Source organism: Halichoerus grypus, chromosome 2, assembly GCF_964656455.1.
Source record: "Halichoerus grypus chromosome 2, mHalGry1.hap1.1, whole genome shotgun sequence".
Classification (NCBI taxonomy): Eukaryota; Metazoa; Chordata; class Mammalia; order Carnivora; family Phocidae; genus Halichoerus; species Halichoerus grypus.
The window spans coordinates 177,829,371-177,849,514 of record NC_135713.1 but is presented as its reverse complement, the minus strand read 5'-3'; the positions used below and the strand labels follow the sequence as shown (position 1 = coordinate 177,849,514).

At 52.1% G+C, this 20,144-nt stretch overlaps 1 protein-coding gene across 2 annotated transcripts in view; it reads left to right on the top strand.

Moving 5' to 3' along the window:
• MSI2 (musashi RNA binding protein 2) overlaps window positions 1-16,431 on the top strand; it is a 339,416-nt gene extending 322,985 nt beyond the window's left edge. Inside the window, exons 9-11 of one of the 2 annotated variants that reach the window (XM_036106012.2) lie at window positions 1,480-1,594; window positions 11,150-11,224; window positions 14,903-16,431. In XM_036106012.2, the coding sequence (XP_035961905.1) occupies window positions 1,480-1,594; window positions 11,150-11,224; window positions 14,903-14,943 (231 nt within the window). In that variant the 3' untranslated portion in view covers window positions 14,944-16,431. The remainder of the gene's footprint in view (window positions 1-1,479; window positions 1,595-11,149; window positions 11,225-14,902) is intronic. The other variant, XM_078064887.1, reaches the window with a different exon arrangement.
• The last annotated feature ends 3,713 nt before the right edge of the window (window positions 16,432-20,144 follow it).

Below are 20,144 nucleotides of genomic sequence, written 5' to 3'. Positions count from 1 at the left end.
GTGTCTCTGAAGGAAGAGTAGTTAATGTTTTAGGTAGTTAAAGCTTCTCTCAAGCCTTAAGCACTAAGCCCCAACACGGGGCCTGAACTCACGACCCTGAGATCAAGACCTGAGCTGAGATCAAAAGTCGGCTGCTTAACCGACTGAGCCACCCGGGTGCCCCTAACATATTTTTTTTTAATTGAAGATTTGGGATGAGAAGATTTGAGAGGTATCCATGTCTCCAAAATGGATAGCCCATGTAGGTCCCTTTAAAACAAAGTATAAGGCACACAATTTAACTTCTTCCTATCTCAGATACCCTGGGAATGATAGTAATTTTCCGTGTGATAGTGAGACTCTCGGCAGTGGTTGAGCTACGTGGAGTTTTGACTCCTAAACCACACAGCCCCTTTTTAAATACGGGACCTCATTCTTGCCCTTCCCACCTCACTATCTGACTGTCATGCTGGTTACTTTTTGCAACCATAAGCACTCCGGCCCTGCCCCACGGCATCCTATCTCCATCAGCGATGGGGCGGATTACCAGCCAACGCTGCATGTTAGGTTTATCTGTAAACTAAAAGCAAGTAAGCACCGAGCAGGGGTGTGAGACACCTACTCCTAAGAACGGCGTAGGTACTGTCGAGGGCAACAGTTTTACTTCTTTCCTGGAGCTTGTATTATCTATCATTAAGGCTGGGAAATAAGTGACTTATGGGTTGTGTGAGCAGAATAGGATTAAAAAATTTAGGAGACAGAAGGGAAACAGGAAAGATTAGCAACCACTCGAAGACGTAGCTGCAGAACGAGAAACCGGTAATCCAGATGGACAGAAGCAGTGTTTAATGTTATTACTTCTCCCGGGAGCCTGCTGGGGCGGCTTTTCTGGAGACCGTGGCATCGCCAAGCTAGAGATTTGAAAACTCCGGCTTCCAGGCCTGCCCCTGCTGGGCTGTGGCTTACAGCACATTACACACGCCTTCTGACGTTCCGTTTTGTCATCTGTGAAATGGAGCTAAAGCTAACTGGCCTGTCTGTTTAATAAGAAATGGAATCAGGTGGCCTGATGTGAAGAGTCAGGGGCGCAAAGGCATCTGTAAACCTGTAAGGGACCAAACGAGCAGGAGGGATTATTACTACTGCTGTTGTTTTTCTTCACAGACACACCCGGCAGCCCCATCTGCCTCCTCACCTCCCAGGCCTTCTGCGCACGCTCCAGTCTGAGCTCCCGACCCAAGCACGTGTGTCTTCAGCCCACGTCCTTGTCACCCCTCCAAACCCAATTTCATCCTTGTCGGTTTTTCCAGAGCAGGATTTGCAACAAATGGCGTGTTTTCTTAAATATTTGTTTTGCAGGCCATTTGCTTGGCATGGCTATATTTACAGTGAATAAGGAGCAAGGCTAAAAATACCTTCACGGGTAACCAGATCAGTTCTGCATTTGACATTTACGTGGCATTCATTTGCATCTCATTTGTTCGCCTTTCTGTTGAACAGGTAGAATGTAAGAAAGCTCAGCCTAAGGAAGTCATGTTCCCACCGGGGACAAGAGGCCGGGCCCGGGGACTGCCTTACACCATGGACGCGTTCATGCTTGGCATGGGAATGCTAGGTGAGTCCGGGTGGGACCCTGGGGACACTGCAGAGCTACCATGCACTGGGGGCTACGGAGGCTTAGACACCCAACTGAGTCACCTACCAGTTGGGCAAACTGCCTTTCTGAGTCTCAGATGATAAGCCCCTTTGCAAGGTAGTTGTGACCATTACAAAGATAGATAGATAGATAGATAGATAGATAGATAGATAGATAGATAGATAGATGATAGATAGGTAGATAGATAGATAGATAGATAGATAGATAGATAGATAGATAATCATCTTGTCCCATGCCTGGCTCATAGGGGTACTTGATATTATTTTATCTCCTCTCCACTCCCTTCTTCGGAAGGAGAAAAAGGCAGCCCTCTGCCTCATACCTCTCTACTGGTAGGGTGTTCTGAAAAACCTGAGGACTCCTGACTAGCTTCACGCATGTGGGCTGAGGCTCCATTTTCTAAAACTTGGGAGAGGAGAGGTAGTGAAGAGGGTGGGCTATAATCCTGTCTGTTTAAATGATTAACATTTTTCTCTCGGGATATCAGAATTTGCATTTAAATGGATGTTTTAAATGGCCTGTTTTACTCTTTATTTGCCAAAAAAAAAAAAAAAATGATGATGAAAGACAAAGTGTGTTTTGTTCTGACGAAAAATGATCTCTCCTGGCTTTTAGAGAAATTAAGTTACATATTATGCCCCTTCTTTAAAGGTATCTCTGTCCGTCCCGCGTAGATAATTGAAAATCTTGCCACTGAAATGGCATGAAAAATGGAGAAAGCAGAGAAGAGGCGTAATGGTGTGGGTCGCAACAATAATTAGAAATTTCAAGGCGAGAGAGCGGTATTTTAGTGCGAGTTATTGTGTGTCGGGAAAATACTAATTAAATGGGATAAATGGTAGTTAATGGTAAAATTCCATTCAGGCACATGATCTGTCTGGTTTTAATGGATTTTCATTCGGTTTGGCGATGAGTCCCCCTTCTATATTGTTTGATAAGCTCTTTATGTATTTTCAGATTTGCAGTTCTTTAAATCATTCCTGGCTCCATTTGAAATGTATGAAACTTTTCTTGGTGTTACACATTCTTAAAAAGAATTGTATCTATTTTGTCTAAGGAAATAACAAGGGCCAGTAAAGTTAGTTTGAGGAACTTTGAGAAATGGAAAGAGATGCCACGAGAATCCTAAAAGTGGCAGAAATATTACTTCTTCTCGAATTAATGTTTTAGGTTTAATTGAGTTTCATTGGAAATTCCTATTTACTTCTTTAAGCATTGGCCAAATGATTCTAACGCTGATCTGGAAGCAGAAACACATGAGAATAGATAAGAAAATGTTTTCAAAAGAAAAAGGAGAAAAGACTAGTTTGACCAGATAGCAGAACACAGCACAAAGCTATAGTAATGAAATAGTGTGGTATATAGGAATGCACCTGTTGAGAGAAAAAGTGAAAGCACCTAAACTAAACGTATTTCTGTGTAAGAGTGTAATTATTATAAAGAAGTTACTTTTAAAAATCAGTGGGAGGGTGTCCGACTCTTAATTTCGGCTCAGGTCATGATCTCAGGGTCGTGAGATCGAGCCCCACGTCGGGCTCTGCACTGAGCGTGGAGCCTGCTTGAGATTCTCTCTCTCCCTCTCCCCCTCCCCCCACCCCTGCTCATGCTCTCTCTAATAAAATAAAATAAATAAAAATCAGTGGGAATTATCTCCTGATTGACTATGAGACACTTGTCTACCCCTTGCTTCAAAAGTAATTTGTATGTGGTCTTTACCATATGGTGTATACCAAGAGAAGTTCCAAATTAATTAATAGTTGTAAATTCTAAAATCAAATCTTAAGAGAGTTGCCTCCTGCCAGTTTTTGGAGTCTTGAGTTTTAAACGGTGAGTATGAAGGCCCTGGGGCATAAAATGGGAACCTTCTTAGGATCAGATCTTCAGGAAGTGCCGCTGCCTTTCGGAGTTATCTAACTTGATGCCCTTGGCAGGCTGGGAGGAATGACCTGTTTTCTTCAGGGGGAAGCAGAGGTATACAGCGAAGCCAGCTCATTCATGTCAGTTGCCAGAGAGCACAGGTGCAGCAGTTCTGTTTGCCCCAGACTGCAAGCAAGGGCCAGGGGCCCACATCTCTACAGACACCCAAGCTCAGATCCCTGAACAGAGGGCACCCAGTGGTTTCATAATGGGAGCCAAGGCAGGGAGGCTTTGTTGAATGCAGGAGGTGCTCACCGGCAGTCGGCTTTGAGCACCTGCTGTGTGCGTGCCCCGCCCTGGGCTCGCACGGGGAGACAGTGCTTGACAAGGCAGATGTGGTCCCTGCCCTCTGGAGCTTGTGGTCTAGTGAGTGTGACAACAGCTAACAGTTAATCCTACAGATAGCTAGTTAGTCATAATAGAGTTTGGGGGTGCTTTAAGAGCACATCATGAAGAGTGGAAATTAGACTGAGGAATCAGGGAATACCTCCCTGAGGAGGTGACCTGTTCGCCATGCTAAGAAGGATGAGCAAGCTCAGAGTGGTCCAGACAGGACTAGCCTTGGAAGGCGAGGATCCTAGTGGGGAACACTGAGAGCCCCCTGGCCTGGCTGAGGGGCCAGGTTCCTGCAGGGCGTGTGTGAGGAGGAGTGCTGGGCTCAGAGCCTCCAGGATGGGCTTTGACCCCGGCTGGTGGTAGGCAAACCCATGTGGTCCATGTATTTCTCCAGGTGCCATCCGATTGGCTCCTGTTTATTGAGGGATGGATATGTGATGAATGGCAGGTGCTTACTCCTCTGCCCCCGCTTTTTCCCTGTCTCTCATGGTTGAAGTCATGACTTCTCTGAGCTGCAGTAAAGAAGTAATTGTTGGTTAAAAATGTTGTGGTGAATCTGTTAGTCCTTGAGTGATAACCTCTCCCAGGCCACCCCCTCCCACTGACAGCCCTGCTGCTTAAGGCTTTTGCCTTTGGCCCATGTAGCTCTGTTGAGACTGCCACCAGGCAGAACCCCCAGACCCCAGCCAGCCCCACTCATGTCACAGAGGCTTTCCTCCTCCTCCAGTCAAGCGGAGAGCCCTTGAGATGGAATTGATGGTGTCAGGCCAGCTTCCCCCAAGGTGGGGGCTATGTAAGCCAGTGGGGAGGGCTTGGGACTTCAGAACCAGGGGATCTGGACTCCTCGCCCCCTGAGCTGCATGACTTGGGATAAGTGCCAACAGCTCTGTCCTTCAGTTACCCCGTCCTTAGATAGGGATGTGGGACACTCTCACTTCATGGGGTTTTTGAGGATCAATGAAACCATCTCGGGCCTCGCCAGCACTGTATTTCGTCAAATCCAAGGTGCTGTGGGTGGTGAAATGCCTCTTTGTACAGACATTCAGAAAGAAAGATACAGATGCTGTTAATTAAACTGGACCAAGGCTTTCTTACCACAATGACTGTGAGATAGAGCTCCTTTCAGAGACGTTAAGATGTGAAAAAAATGTATGTCTTCCGATCAACAAAACACAATAGGATATACTCAAACTGGGAGCTCTTCTTAGTAAAGCCGTGGGAGCCCGAGGCATTCCCGCCTGAGCAAGTGCCCAACACCCTTCCACGGGGCATCCCTTCCTGCCAGCGGCCAGGAACACAGCCGGACCCGCAGGTGTGGCTTGTGCTGTGGCATCTGCTGCCTTCTCCGTTCAGACCCCTAGCCCAAGGAGTTGGATCATCTTTGAGTTTCTGTGATCTGTGCGCTGGGCTCCAGGCCTCATCAGCCGCCGGGCCTCCTGAGTCCCCAGCCACAGTGGTGAGGCCCTTCAGGCACCTGCTGAGACGGGCCTCCTGAGAGCTCCCAAAATATGCCCCCGGCCAGGAACCAGCTCAGCTCAAGGTCCAGGCAGAAGGGGTGAAGCGGGCATAGCACCCAGGGAACCCAACACACAGTCTCAAGGCCTGGCTGGCCTCTCACCTCCTCAGCCAGACTGGAGACTCCTGACGCTGCCCTCGGCTTCTCCCATTGGCAGAGCCTGGCATCCTGGGCCTCTAGATACTCTAGATACTCTGGGCGAGGAGAGTGCCATCTCCTATCCTGAGACCAAAGCCCTTGCTTCTTGCTTCTTCCTTCTAAAGTGGTCGCCCCGGGCGGCATCTGATCCTTTGCTAGGGTGGGGATGGCCTGACATGTCCCCACAAGTCACCTGGGTCACCCCGTCCGTGGTGCATATCTGTCCTGGAATCGCCACCATCACCCGTCACCTGTCCATGTCATCACCGCGATCATCATCAGCCATAGTTTGGTTGACGAACTCAGCGCAGAACAATGTTTGTTAAAAGTTCATTAATGAAATAAAGGTTTAGTGCTGTAAATTTTTGTTGTCGGAAGAGCAGAAAAATGTCTAACACTTGGACAGGTTTTTCGAAGTGAGACTATACACCATTAAAGCTTTTCAGTCCATTCTCACAACAAGTATTTCCCAAGCACCTGCTAAGGGCCAGGCACTGTTCTAAGCGCTGAGGATGCCTCAGAGCATCTCAGGGAGCTGACGTTCTAGTGAGACAGCAGGTAACGCTGGTCTGTAAATGACTTGGAAACTGTGAAACTAATTTTTAAATATCCCTTAAGATTTTCTCCATACTTTGGGGAGGTCTCGTCAAAGGGAGGCTGACGAGCATATAGTTACACAGTTATGTTTGCTTGATCTCTCTTGATGTGGCTGCATCCATCCTTGGGAGGAAACCTACAGCTGTTTTGGTTTTAGCTTTCACAGCCTTTGACAGAGTCGTAGAATAATCAGCCCACTTGGGAATTCCTTAAAAAAGAATGTAGGAGAGAAGAGGAGGGGGCCTCCTCAGACCAGCTCTCCCTGCCTTCGAGCTAGACAAAACGAAAATCAGCGAAGACCTTTGGAAAGGTCTTTTTGCAGCCCTTCAGACTTTGTTCTGCTCTCTCGTGCCCTAGACTCTCTTTTTCTTCATGAAAGTGGACTTAATAAAAGCAAATGTGATTATTATTGATATATTTAGTCCTTTTGGCCTACTCTGCCCTCAGCCACATAGTCCTACTGCCTCTAAACTGTCTTGGCCCAGCTGGGCACACACTACTGAACATGCTTGATACCACTGGTAGAGAAATACCTCACTGCTGAGGCCTTGAAGGAAAGCTTCACCCTGCAGGCCCGGAAATAGTGGGACTCTGTAGACCAGCTGAAGAAAGCCTGAGGCATTCTTACCAGTGCTCCTACTGAGAAGTCCCTGTGAAGTCTTGACCCAGTGTTTCCCGACACTAAACCCCTCTGAAATGAAAGCAAATAAAAAAAAAAAAAAAAAATCATCTAGAAGAGATGAGGATATGTGATCTGCTGGTATGCACTAACAGATCAAAAGGAGATGGGCTGATTGTAGAGCTGCATGTCTAGACTCATTTGTAATTTCAACGGGGATTTGTCTTTCCCCAAAGTACCTGTTGAGGTCATTCCCAAGGAGGTCTCCGTTTGTTCAGCTGTTTCCTGGTGGACAGAGGAAACTCAAAATTCAGCTCCTCAGTTTCCGTCTAGGACAACACAGTACACCAGAACTTTCTGTGGTGGTAGAAGGGGCCTCTGTCTGCACTGCCCAAGATGGTAGCCACTAGCTAATGTGGCTACTGAGCATTTAAGATGTGGCTCATACTACTGAGGAACTGGGGGTTTCATCGTAGTTTAGACTTAAATTTAAATTGGACAGCATAGGCCTGAAGATGCTCCTACGGCTCAGAATGACTCTGGGGTCCGAGCATCTGGGTAGACTTTGGCCTTCCCGTCCCAGCCTGGGAGGGGCTCTGGGCACTAGGTGTTGCATCTGGATGCATCCCTCATGGAGCCAACATGGCGCCCCGGGCAGTGCTCTGCATACCACGTGGCATATATGTCACACTCTGGCAGGTCCCTGGATAAACAGCCCTTGTCTCTTGTCCTTTCAAGTCGGGGGCCTGGTGGGAGCAATTTTCCATGACTGAGTAGCTGAGTCACGGAGCCTGGGAGCGGATGAGTCATGCACCCACCTAGAATGCAGACATTTTTCAGGGTTAGAGCCAGCATCTCCTAGAGTTGGAGCAAGGATCGAGAACCACGATTCTGAGAACTCTGCCAGCAACCCCAAAAGGGGGCCCTGAAATGATCTGACTGGCAAATTCGAGTAGTTGTTTTCTGAGTTCCTTTTTTTTTTTTCCACAACGGAAAGCCAATCTGCCAGAAAGGTGGTCAGCCAGGCAGCAGGCTTAGTTTTTCCTTTAGTGACAAGAGATAATTACTGTGGGATTGATCAGGAGTCCAGAGTACTGGAGCACATAAATTGGGCAGTGGCCAGTGCGGGCGGGGCCCAGCTACTAATGGAAGCGGCGGCTGGGTCATCTCGCTGTAATATGGCTTGATGGAGCATCCACATCGGTCTGCTGTAATGTGCTATTGATATGCAGCCAGCCAATTTCCCTGTGTGGCTGGGGCTGGGAGCCGTTCGAGCAGAGCTGGGCTGCACAGCAGTAAATGAAGAGGAAAATTGAAGTAATGTTGTATTATAAATTTATGATTTCATCTGCCTGACCCAGAGGATGTTCGTGATGGGGGCTGGAGATCAGATACCCCACTCCAGCAGATGCCAAATTCTCGTCTTTGTTGTGCAGGAGACAATATCGACATGTCCAGGAAGATTGGGGTGAGGCCCCAAATTGGGGTGAACTCGACCATGCTTGTCTTCCTTCTTGTCGAAGACTGTCACATGTGCCAGGAAGAAAGTGGCCGGAGTCAGGGAGGGGCTGGGCGTCCCACCCCCTCTCCATCCCACCCGCCCCGAGGGAGGCTTGAAGGTGACACATGGGCCTACACTTCTGCTGTCAGATTAAAATATTCCAGACCCCTAGTGCTGAAGTTAGAAGCAAAGGAGTCATTTTTCACCAGGAAAGGCCCTAGGCAGCGGTGATTTGGCTGTTTGCATATAATCCGTTTATCAATAGTGTTGAAATAATGGTTTAAGAAATCTAGTCATGAAAGATCTGATTTGAGAGCGGGTGATTAATTCAGAAGAGAACTGAGCTGGCTAGCCATGAAATAAATACCAGGGAAGAAGCCAGTGTGCGTGAGTCCACTTAAGACCTCTTGGGCTCCCCCCGTTCCTCTCCGTCCGTCTGTCCCTTTCTTTCCCCACCGGGGGGCCAGAGCTGAGCGTCACCCTTGGATAGCCTGCTCCTCGGCAGTCAGAGCAAAGCCGTGCGGTCATGCCGCTTGAGTGGGCGGCCCTGTGCCAGGGAGACCCCGGGCACCGGGAGATCAGCGCACCCGGAAGGAGCAGACGCAGGCCCCTTTTGACGTGGAAACGGGTCAGTCGGCCAGTGAGTTGTGACTGCACGTTTAGAAAGGCTCTGGCTAAACGGGAAGGGAAGGGAGCCACGGGGAGTCTCAGTCGAGAATGCTATAAGGGACCCACAGAGCTTTGTACAGATGGCAAGACTCAAGCTGTCAGAGGACGAGGAAGAACCCCCCCCCGCAGAGGTCATGGCCTTGGGACAGAGGCAAGCCTGGACCCCACGTCTCCTGACACCCACAAGAGCAAGCCTCTCTTCTCGGTCCGATGACAGATCCACTGGTCAAGCGGAGGCTATGACACAAACATGCATGGGCAGGTGAGGAAAGGTGGGTCCCATCTCTGGGCCTCTACGGCATATGAGCTCTGTGAACAGGCAGCAGGAAGACCTGCCAACACGAACGCACAATGCCCGAGGGCACCCGAGATGGAACTGCATGAATGATCCTTTTCCTTTAGCCCTCACCGCAGGTCAGAAAATGCCTGCGACGTACCCACGTGCACTCGGGACGCGGGTGATGAGACCCCAGAGCCCGTATTTGGGGGGTGTCCGTGGCTGTCTCGAGCTGCTGCCCTTGTGGCTGGAGCGCAGGAAGACTCTGACAGACCCCACCCATCAAAGCCACTCTCTACCAGCATCTTGGTGGCAAGCCACGGAAACAGCTCTGGCTGCTGCAAGCGAAAAAGGAGATGATTGGAAGGGGCTCGTCAGCTCACAGAGTTGCCAAGAAGGCTGGAGACTAGGCAGTAACTGGGGAGGTGGGTGGTCAGCCACAGCCGTGACCCAGGGACAACCTAGGAATGACCTGGTCGAGGGGGGTCCCCTGTTGCCACCACTGTGTGCTGGGCTCATGCTAAAGGCACCAGAATAAATTCTGAATCACTGTCTCCTCCTCTGCCCCATTAGCCTCAGCAGTGGATCCAAGGAGGACTTCCCTGGGCCAAACCCAGGTTCGCAACCTGCTTTCCCGCTGCCTGGCTCAGAGAGAGCAGGAGGGGGCCCTCTTCTGCTTCCAGGATGGGAGGCAGGCCTCTCTCTAAGACTCAAACTCAGAGAAGGGGTTCAGGGACTGGGAAGAAACAACCACAAATATCCACCTCGGAGGTCAAAGCAAAAGTCCAGCTGTTGGTGGTGGTTGGCTGGTTGGTGATGGTGGTGGCGGGAGGTTGGCCGTGGAGGTATGTGAAGAGCATGAATGTACTGGGACTCCTACACACCGAGTGGATGGAGGCAGCGTGAGCCTGGTGGGATGGGAGCGGGGGGGGGGGGGGGGGACCCGTGGGTCCCCTGGGGCTGGCAGAATCAGTCCAAGAGGGCTACACACCGGCCTTCTCTGTCACCTGAGCCAAGAGGCAGGGACATAAATGGTGAAGTGGCCTGAGCGAGCACAATGCAGGGTTGAGAGCCAAGGGACTGCTCACTGGGGGTTTCATACTAGATCACAGAGGGCCACACCAGGAGCAGAACATGCCAGAGTTTCCTCATGCCTAGCCCAGCAGCCATTTCCACAGGCAGCCCACGGTTAACAGATCACCCCCTGGGTTATCTGTTGAGATCATGTGGAAAATACGCTCGCTGTGAAGCGCCTGCTAGTTACCATGTGTGGCGTGAGGCTTCTGGGTTTGGGCCATGCTTCCTGGAGCACATTTTAACCCAACCAGTCCCTCATGGTCGGGGGGGGGGGGGCGCTTGGGAAGATGCTGGCACCCTGTGGAGTACCTGTGCTTGGACGCAGGCCCCCCGGGACCCTGCCTCCCCTGGGCCAGGGCTCATTAAGCACAGTGGCTTTCTAGAAGTGCAAGGTCAGCCCTGAGTTTTGCCCCACAACTCTGAGCCCTGAGTGCTCCCGCTTTGTCTGGTGCGGGCACCTCTGTCTGCTGCCTCGGGAGGAGGCATTACAAGGACTTTAATCTCCTACTGTCAATAGCTTTAAGGTAAAGTACATTCAGAGTAAGCTCTCCAAATGTCAGAGCCAGGCACAGGCCCTCTGTTTGGTGCTAACGCGTGGCATTTACTCTGCGGGTTCCAGAAAGTGCGTGGGCTTTGGGGGTCTCTCTGCCCAAATATAGGTTAATTACCAGCAGGCTGACAGCAGTGCCCCCAGCCACAGGAAAGAGGGGACCCGAGCCCTGGGTAAAGACCCTCACGGGAGACGAATCATTTTGTGTGGGAAAATAACCCAGGTTGTCCTCACTTCTGCCCTCCCTGGGATTTCACCCCAGGGCTGAGGCAGCAGCTATACTAACGCCCATGTGATCTTTCTCTCTGTGTTCAAGGCTACCCCAACTTCGTGGCAACCTATGGCCGCGGCTACCCTGGATTTGCTCCTAGCTATGGCTATCAGTTCCCAGGTGAGTGTCTTTGTCTCCCGGGGCTTTGGAAGCACAGGAGATGGGCTGCATTGGAGGGGAGGCGGGAGGATCCCTAAAGAGAACACAGCTCGTACACATATGCATTCAGGAAATGACCTGTAGGTGCTGAAGTTCAAATCCACTGAACTCCGGGGGCAGGATGCAGCACAGTGTCTGATTAACCGAAGTACCGCCTCGGTACCGGGTATTTGAGAGTGGCAGCCTTCGGGGGAAGGGAAAGCGCTGAGTCAGGAGCCCTCCCTCTGCCCACCCTCCTTTGTCTGGAGCCTGTTACAGGTTCTCTCACTGGACTGGACTCCTACCCTCTGCTTCCCTCATCCCCCGTCTCCCTCCCAGCTACCTACCTTCCTGCTTCCTCCCTCCCCTCCTCCAGCTCTGCCTGGCAGCCCTGGCTTCGATGCCCTTCTTTGTGTAACTGTGGTGTGCTGTTGGGGTTTGGGTTTGCTGTCCTGGGTCGGGGGGTGTAGATTCACCCTCCCCTGTGTGTAGGCGTCAGAGACTCGAGGCAGAGCCCACAACAATGCCTGCTTTCGTGCCCAGGCTGCCACAGCTCCCACGTAGCTGGGGGGCCTGGGACCCCCACCTGAGGTGGCAGCAAGGGCAGGCATGGTCTTACAGGGGTGGGGGGAAGGGTGCTGAAGGAAGCAATGTTGATGGGGCTTTATTTGTCCCCTGAAGGGGTGAGCCAGCCTTTCCCAAATGTGGAGTATAGACAAGAATATATCGGGGTGCAGGGGTGCTTGGGTGTGTGTGTGTACAGAGGACAGCTGGAGTTTCTAGAAAAGGCATTAGGAATGGAGTTTTGTCCTCTTGGGTTCTCTGCTGAGGAAGGAGGCTCCCTCAGAAGCTGGGCTTCCAGGAGAGTTTCATTCCTGGTTGGTCACCCTGCCTGGACCCAGAGGCCTTGGAGGCCCAGGGAGCATAGGCATGGCCCTTAGAGGATCCTGTCCTAAAGCCAGGGAGGAGGGCCAGGGAGAGGTGCATGAGGGGCTCACCCAGCATTTGCACACCTCTGACTGAGTGTTGGGGTGGGGTAAGGGTGACTCAGAGGAGGCCAGGAAGCATTTGGGGCACTTAGAGCCATGCCCGGTGGGGCACAGATCCTCCATCAGCAGCGGAAGCCCCAGGCTCTTGCCCATGGCCACAGCAGGTCACCCAATATCTCGGGGCCTCATCTCTGTCTTCTGTAAACAGGGGGTTTGGGCAGGATAGTCCCTGGGGTCTGTGCACCCTTCCGATTGTGGGGGTGAGGGGTAGGGAAGGCAGGTACAGTAGCAGCCATTCCAGATGGGGGAGTGTGAGTGGGGGAGACTCCCCCATGAGCGTGTCCCCTGGGGCCAGCGTCTGCACTGGGTGGGGGGGCTCTTGAAGCAGGACAGTGGGCCCTACGACCAGAGACGTCTGCCCCTCCATTAGGTTTTCCCATGTACAGATGGGGACCCCGAGGCCTAGAGAGGTAGAAAACCCTGTTCCAGGGCTCATTAGCAGCAAGGAGCAGGGCTACGATTTAGACCCAGGTGGTCTGGCTCTTAACTCCCACGTTCCTCTCTCTAGCGTCCATCTGTCCAGGACGATCCCACTAACCACACATAGCTACTATAATTCAGATTTAAATGAAAATGAAGTCAAATGAAAATTCCAGTTTCTCCGTCACACTAGCCACGCTTCACTTAGCAGCCACACGTGGCTAGTGGCTACTGTTAGCACAGCCTGTGGAACATTTCTACAAAAGTTCTGTTGGATGGCACCATTCTGGAGCATAAAGAGGTGGGCGGTGCATGGTCCACACACACACATGCATGCATACATACTGTCCCTCCCAGGGAGGCCTGGCATGTCATCGTCCCTATTCATTTCTTGCCCGTCCTCCTCAGCCCAGAAGCTGGTGGTAGTTTTAGGAAAGCCTTTCGTCTCCTTCCCTCCCCTGGCTTCCTCACCAGGGTACAAGAAGACATATAGGCTCCCGTCCTGGCTCGCTGAGAGCACCATGCCGCTCTGCACACCTGGTGTGGCTTGCCTCCCTTCACAATCAGGTTGCCATTGCCCCCTTGGTGCAGTACTAGTCCCAGGCAGGGAGAGTTGGGGGATCCTAACATGGAATAATTTGGGGGGTGACAAAATGGATTCATGCTAAGGGCTCTGTCTCAGGGATCTGTGTTTCAGGATCTGTCCTCAGCAGACATGTATGCAAGACAGAGATGCAAGAGTGACCAACCAAGGCTGGGTAGGATGAGATAGTCTCCCAGCTGTGCCCAGCCCTTCACCTTTAGCCAAGGCTTTGGGAACAGAGCAGGGGTGTGAGGGACCTGGCGTGGGCTAGGAGTGACCATGTCCAGGGCCTGTTTGTCACGGTCACTAGCTCCTGCAGCTCAATGCAGTCAGCTGGATTTGATTAGGGCAGGAATGGGGCGTTAAAATGTCTGGACGGGGGCTCCCTGACCCGTGAGACGTGGCTGTTCTCTCCTCCCCCAGCCATCAGATTCTCCATTCCCCATCCTTCCAGTTCTCACCTTGGAGGTCTCTTATATGTCCTCACCGATGGCCACAAAGAGGCTGTCAGTGGCCATAAGAGTGAGGCCACGTGCCGTTAGGGAGGGTCAGTGTGTGGAGTAGCCCCAGGCCGGGAAGGGGGTGGCCCGGTGGCTGGACCTGGCTGCCACTCTGTCCGCTGTCCCCAAGCAGTCCCCCATGGTGTTCCAGTCAAGAGCTCATGACGTGGTGGCTCCCCTCAAAAACCAAACTTGACCCTGCCTGGAGCCTCCAGCCCGGGCCAGGGTCTCTGAGTCAGGGGAGCTTTGGAACATTCTGACATCCATCTCTTGCCCCGTGCCAATAAGGAGTGTTTTGGAGGGTCTGGTGAGGAGGAGGTTGGGGTGCAGAGGGACGGCCCAGCAGAGGGTGGCCCAAATCTGCCCTCTGCTCACCCTGTCCGGTTGACTTCTCCCCGCACCCTGGGGTCCTTTGAGCCGGTGACATCCGCACAGCTGTCCCCACCAGACTGCCCTGAGGTTTTGCTTTGTGATCTTTCTTTTCCGTGTCCTCACTGTGTACCACTTCACCCACGTCCCACCTCCAGTCTCTCACAGTGTGTGTGGACGCTGCACCCCTCCCAGCCCCTCTCTGGACCCATCCTAGTGGGGCAGTGTGAGCACTAACCAGGACGCCCAGGCTCCCGAGAGCTGCTAAGGTTCTTCATCCTGTGGGTGTTCACTCACAGCCCACGTCCCCGGGGTCCCCTGTCAGGACCCAGGGCCCGGGGTTTCCCCTGCGCAGGCCCTCTCTGTGAATACCCACCTCCTCTCCTGGGCCGCACAGCTGAGGCGAACCAGTGCCTGCCTCCGCCCACCTTTAGGGGTTAATGCGATTAAATGAGATGCTCCGATAAAGAGGACTCGACATCTATGGATAATTGTTAGAGTGAGGAGTGGTTCTTTTCTAGAAAGACTGAGGGACGACCCACCACTATGGAAGTGGCTCCTTCTTCCCAGGCCCAGGTGTCCACCGCGTGCACTCCCACCCTGACCCCCCCCAGGATCAATACTGGGGCTCAAATAATTATGATCCTCATTGGTGGCCTCCCCTGTTTCCTCTCTTTCCCCCCCCTCCGGACTCATTTCAGTTTAATCTGTTAATTTCTGTTCTTATTTCACTTTGCAGACTATTTGCCGATTTCACAAGACATAATTTTTATCAACTAGCTCTTAAGAGAGGCATAACACACTGGGGTTTGCTACCATTACTAGAGAGAGGACACAGTCCCGGCCGGGGCCACCCCAGCTGCTCTCAGTGTCCACTGAGCCTGTCCTAGCTGCCTGTTTGAACGAATGTTCTTTTTCTCATTTTTAATTCTTGGAAAAGACTCATGTCCTCATTGCTTCACTCAGTTAAAAAAAATTTTTTTTTTCCTTCTATAGTCCCTTCCCATTTTGCTTCTTGTACACACTGTGAACGTCCCCCCCCACCCCCCTGCCCTGCCCCACCCCACTGCACCCCACCCCCACCTGGAATGTAACGGGGCCAGAGGGAAACTTCTCACAAACTTTGTAGAGCCTCCTCAGGGGAATCCAGGAAACAGACATCAGATTATTTTAAATAGCGACCAAATAGGCTTCTTGGGGCATTTCATGGGGTGAGCTTTTAGTGCTGGTGACGGCCCACAGGCGTTGGGGATGTGTGACTTTGAGCACCCGTGTCCTGTGGTGGACATTACCAACAGTGAACGAACACACACACACACACACACACACACACACACACACACACACACACACACACACACACACACACACACCCCTGTTCTATAAATACTAACGTGAAAAACGTCATCTGGAAGAAAAACTATATCTGGAAAACCATCATAATCTGGTTATGTTTGTGTTTGGGGGCCAGGCCCTCCGTGGCCGTTAACCATAATAATAAGCACACGTGACTTGGAGAAGGGCTGGTGTCCTTACTAGGGCACTGCTACATCTCAGTTACCATGGCCACAGACCCACGCCAGCCCCTCCTTCCCCAGCACCCCGTCCATACTGGCCTTGCAGTCACTGCTGGGATCAGGGCCTCTGGGCCCGCCAGGGTAGCAGGGGACAGAACACACGGGGCCGGTCCAGATCGGGCTGGCACCCCCGATGATCAGTCACTCCGAGAAGGGCTTGCTTTTCCCCTGGTCCCGACCCCCTCCACTCCCCCGTTTGAAATAGCCCCACGGGCTTGCATTCGTGAAGTACAGCTCAGCAGCGCCTTTGAGAGTCACCCCCTTGTTTACGTTCATAGTTTGTGAGAAGTGACCCGTGTGCTTCCACTGGATGCATTTGATGTGAGCAAATCCATCTGTTCGAATGTCACTGTCCTTGAGACCCAACCAGTGTGGTTTTGCTCATCTCATTAAAGATGCTTGATGTAATCATTGGTTAGTTTCCTGTTATTTTCCTGCAGCCTTTTTCATGAGTGCTATTTTTTTTTAATAATTCTGTATGGCTACCCTCCCCACCCCCACTTTATTTTGTTCTGCTATGAATTGCTTTGCTTTGGTGAACTTGTCTTAGTATGCTCGCCTCACCCACGTTTTAACCATTGTGAATTTTCTTCATCTCTGTAAATAGTTCATCTGTGCTGCTCCCTAATGACGTTTTATTTTTTCCCCCCTGTAAGCGACTGAGGTAGAAAAATAAATTGTTTACCACGGACATGCTGTGTGCTGCCGTCTCTTAGCCTGACAGTGTCCTGTTCTCGCTCCGGGGGAGGTGAATGCTAGACTAAATAACTGGTCCCCATAACAGCCTAGTGCAGTCTGTGAAAGCATGCGGACTCCCCCTGGCTTCTGCCTGTCCCCAGACCTCCCCGCTGCCTCGCGTCCCCCGCACTTGCTCGGGGTGGTCCTGTCCTTGAGCAGAGGGGCAGAGCATCTGCGTGCAGCAGCTGCGTGGCCCGCCCCCATGCCCCTTGTCTGCCATCACTCTTGCCCCCCCGGGGAAGATGCCACTGGAACATCTGGAGCCCCTCTCACATCTGTGCACCAGGTGTGCGTGAGCTCATGCACATGCTCGTGCACGCTGGCTGACATGCGGTTTGCCCGTGGTTTGCCTCACTGACTCCCCTGAACGGTGCAGGTTGGGGGAGGCTCCGACATGAAGCTAGAAGGACCTCATTCCCAGGTCCCCCACTTGGCCATGTAGTACCATGTGACCTGGAGGGAGTGATGTAGCCCTTTCAGCCCTGGGAATAATAAAAGTGCCTAGGTAGGTTGTTAGAATTAAGTAGGATAATGGGCACGTGTCAGCGTACCTTGTAAATTTGTAAATGCTGTGCAGCTAGAAGTTTTAGAAATTGTGTTCTTATTATGCCGCTCTCCAGAGTGGTTGTCTCTTCCTCGTCAACCTCAGTGGAGCTGCCTATTGGTGGCTCTGCTTATCAGTGAAAGAAATGCTATAGGATCCGCCAAGTGAAGCCAGAGAAGTGCCGGGACTTCTTTCCCACCCTCATGCCCCACCCCTGCTCCTCCATCCCTCCCCATTTACTCATGATCAGGCACTTGATTAGGTACCAGCTCTCTGGACATGAACGAGACTCCCTCCTTCAAGATGCTCATAGTCCAGCTGGGGGAGAGAGAACCACTCATCAGACCCACTGACCGTCATGAGACAGGTGCTTAGCTAGAAAAGAGGTGATCGCTCTTTGCTACGAGGGGACAATGGTAGCTGCTTGTCCAGCTTAGGGTGCTGTCAGGAATGGCCCCTTAGAGAAGGTGACATCAGAGCTGGGTCTTGCAAAGTCAAATGAAATCAGCTATGTAAAGAAGGAAAGGAAATGTATCCCAGGCAGAGAAAGAAAGAACACACAAAAGTAAGAAAACACAAAGTAGTGATGACCTAAACAAAATAAGAATTTGTTTCTCTCATGTAAAAGAAGCCTTTGGTTTTGGTTTCACAGTATTAGAGGTCTGGGTTTCTTTTATCTTCATGTTCTTATTTTCTTCAACATAAGACTCTACCTCATAGTCTGAGAAGGCTGCCCAAGCTCCAGCCATTACATACTCATCCCAGAAGAGCACATCTCTTCCCTTTAATACTACTTCTCAGAAGTCAAGTGTGGCACTCTGCTTACATCCATTGATCAGACTTTAGTCACATGACCAGTTTTAGCTGCAAGGGATCCTCAGAAATATCTTTATTTCAGGTAACCACATACCAGCTAAAAACAGGGGATTCTGTACTAAGGAAGAAAACTGGAGTATATACGGGATAATAATAAAAGTAGAATAATACAGGATACTTAGCAATCTGCCACAAACCTGAGAGAGGAAGCCGCACAAGTCTCACCGATTACGCAGACTTCAGAGTATGGGCAGCTTGCAGGAGCGGTTTGGGGTGGAGGTGAGGGTGTGGGGGGCCAAGGCTAAAGAGGGCGGCAGGGCTGAGTCATGGTGGGCTCGTAAGTCAGATTCAGGAATCGAGATTTGATCCCGAAAGCAAGAGGAAAGCCCTTAGGGGATTTTAAATAGAGGAGTAATGTGATTTGATTGCCAAAGTGAGTCAGAGAGGTGGGGGGCCAGTGGAGAAACCACAGGGGGACCTCTGTTTCCTTCCTCCTGCACCTTCACTTCCTCTCCTCTCCCCTCCCCTCTGCCTCACTCTCTCTTGGCTCCATTCCTCTCCCTGCCTCAGGCTGGCCGGTGGCCCTGCAGGGGTCCTTCGGCTGCACTGGGGACCAACCAGGTTGGTGTCCCATAGCTCAGTGCTCCCACCCCCCTCCCAGGACGGGTGGTGAGGGAGCAGCCAGGCAATGCACCTTCTAGGTGGGGACACCCTGGGGCTCTGGTTCTGGAAGTTCCAGTTTGTGCTTCTACCTCTCCAGCAATAGAAAACAGGTTTCATCTCGGGTGTGGATATTGACTGATGGCTGCTGGCCGCCTGGAGAACTGGCTTCCGAGCGGTTTTGAGGCCACGTCCTCGCTCAGCAGAAAGAGGGGCTGTGACTGGTTAGCCGTGCCTGCAGGCTGTTGGGTCTGGGACTCGTGCCCACTTGCCACAGATTTCGCCTTCCTTGTTTGGCTGATGATGGATCTTCGGTGCCGGGGGATTTTCGGTCACTCCAGAAGATGGCCATTCTGTTTCACACAGAGGGAGGTGGGTGTGGTCTGAGGAGAGGTGCAGGAGCTCAGGGACACCCTGTCCCCTCTGGAGGAGAAGGCTCGGTAGGGGCTGCTGCAAGGTCAGCTCCGGTCAGGTCCAGCTGGTCTGAGCAAACACATAGGCTTCGTGGTCGGTCTTGTCCTGAAGGCCGTGGCTTGAATGTGGAAAGCAGGGTGCAGAGAGCTCAGGGTCTCGGGGAAGGAGTTTGCCATAAACCAGATGACTGGGGAGAGCGGCCATGGCCATGGGGAATGGGCTGCTTCCTGAACCAGCTCACACCCAACCTTGTCGGTTCGGTCCGACTTATGACATCTTGTGAGGTGTTCAGAGACGCCGTCGGCTGCCACCCCACAGGCCTAGGATCTTGCCTGGATGGGTCACCTGGACCGCTGCGGGAAACAACTCCAGAGCCCTTCCATCCAGGATTCTTCCTGCCCCCCACCTTGGCCGATCTTGAACTGCTAAGACGAGGTGGTTGGCTTCCCAGCCATGGAACCTCAGGTCCATGTACCCCGGGCGCCCGTGGCAGGTGTTTCGGTTCTATAAACAAACACTCCTGTGTAAAGAAGGCCCCTTGTGATGAGGCAGCCCCCCGCACCCCGATGCGCACAGCCCTGCAGCGCTCACGCTTGTCTGCAGGCATTACGCCCTTCACAGATAGGATGGGGCAGATTTTAAATCACAAGCTAGCTCCTCCTGTGGCCAGCCCATTCCCGCCCCCCCCTCGCCCCCCACGTGTTCTGGGGGCTTATCCTCTGTTTGCATGTGAAAGGCAAACTCAGTCTGGGAAGCGGTCTATGGCTCTGGAAGAAGACCCAGAGGGGAGATGCCGCCCCAGCCCCGAATCCTGGCTGAGGGCCGTGGGGGGCCACCGTGGGGGGCCGTGCGTGGGCCTCACCACCGCGCCCTCCCTCCGCTTGGGGACCCAGGAGCTGATGCTATTCCCAGATGAAAGCAGAGCGCAGGGCCTAATAGGCACTTAATAAATGTTTGCGGAAATGAATTGGAGCGATCTGAATTGACATGAATTGCGGGTTTCACTTTCGATCAGCTTTCCGTGCCTCTTGAAGCTCCTCTGCATAAATAACGGGAAATGTAACTAAAGGAGCGCTCAGCTCCCCACGCGAAAGCCCGGAGCACTGTGCTCTCCCAGGGTGAAGTCCAGAGACCCAGTGCTTGCCCCCAGCTTGCTGGGAGAGTTAAGGCCTCCTCTGGGCCTCTGTGTCCCCATCTGTCAAATGGGGCTATCGATCCTTGCCCTGCTCCCT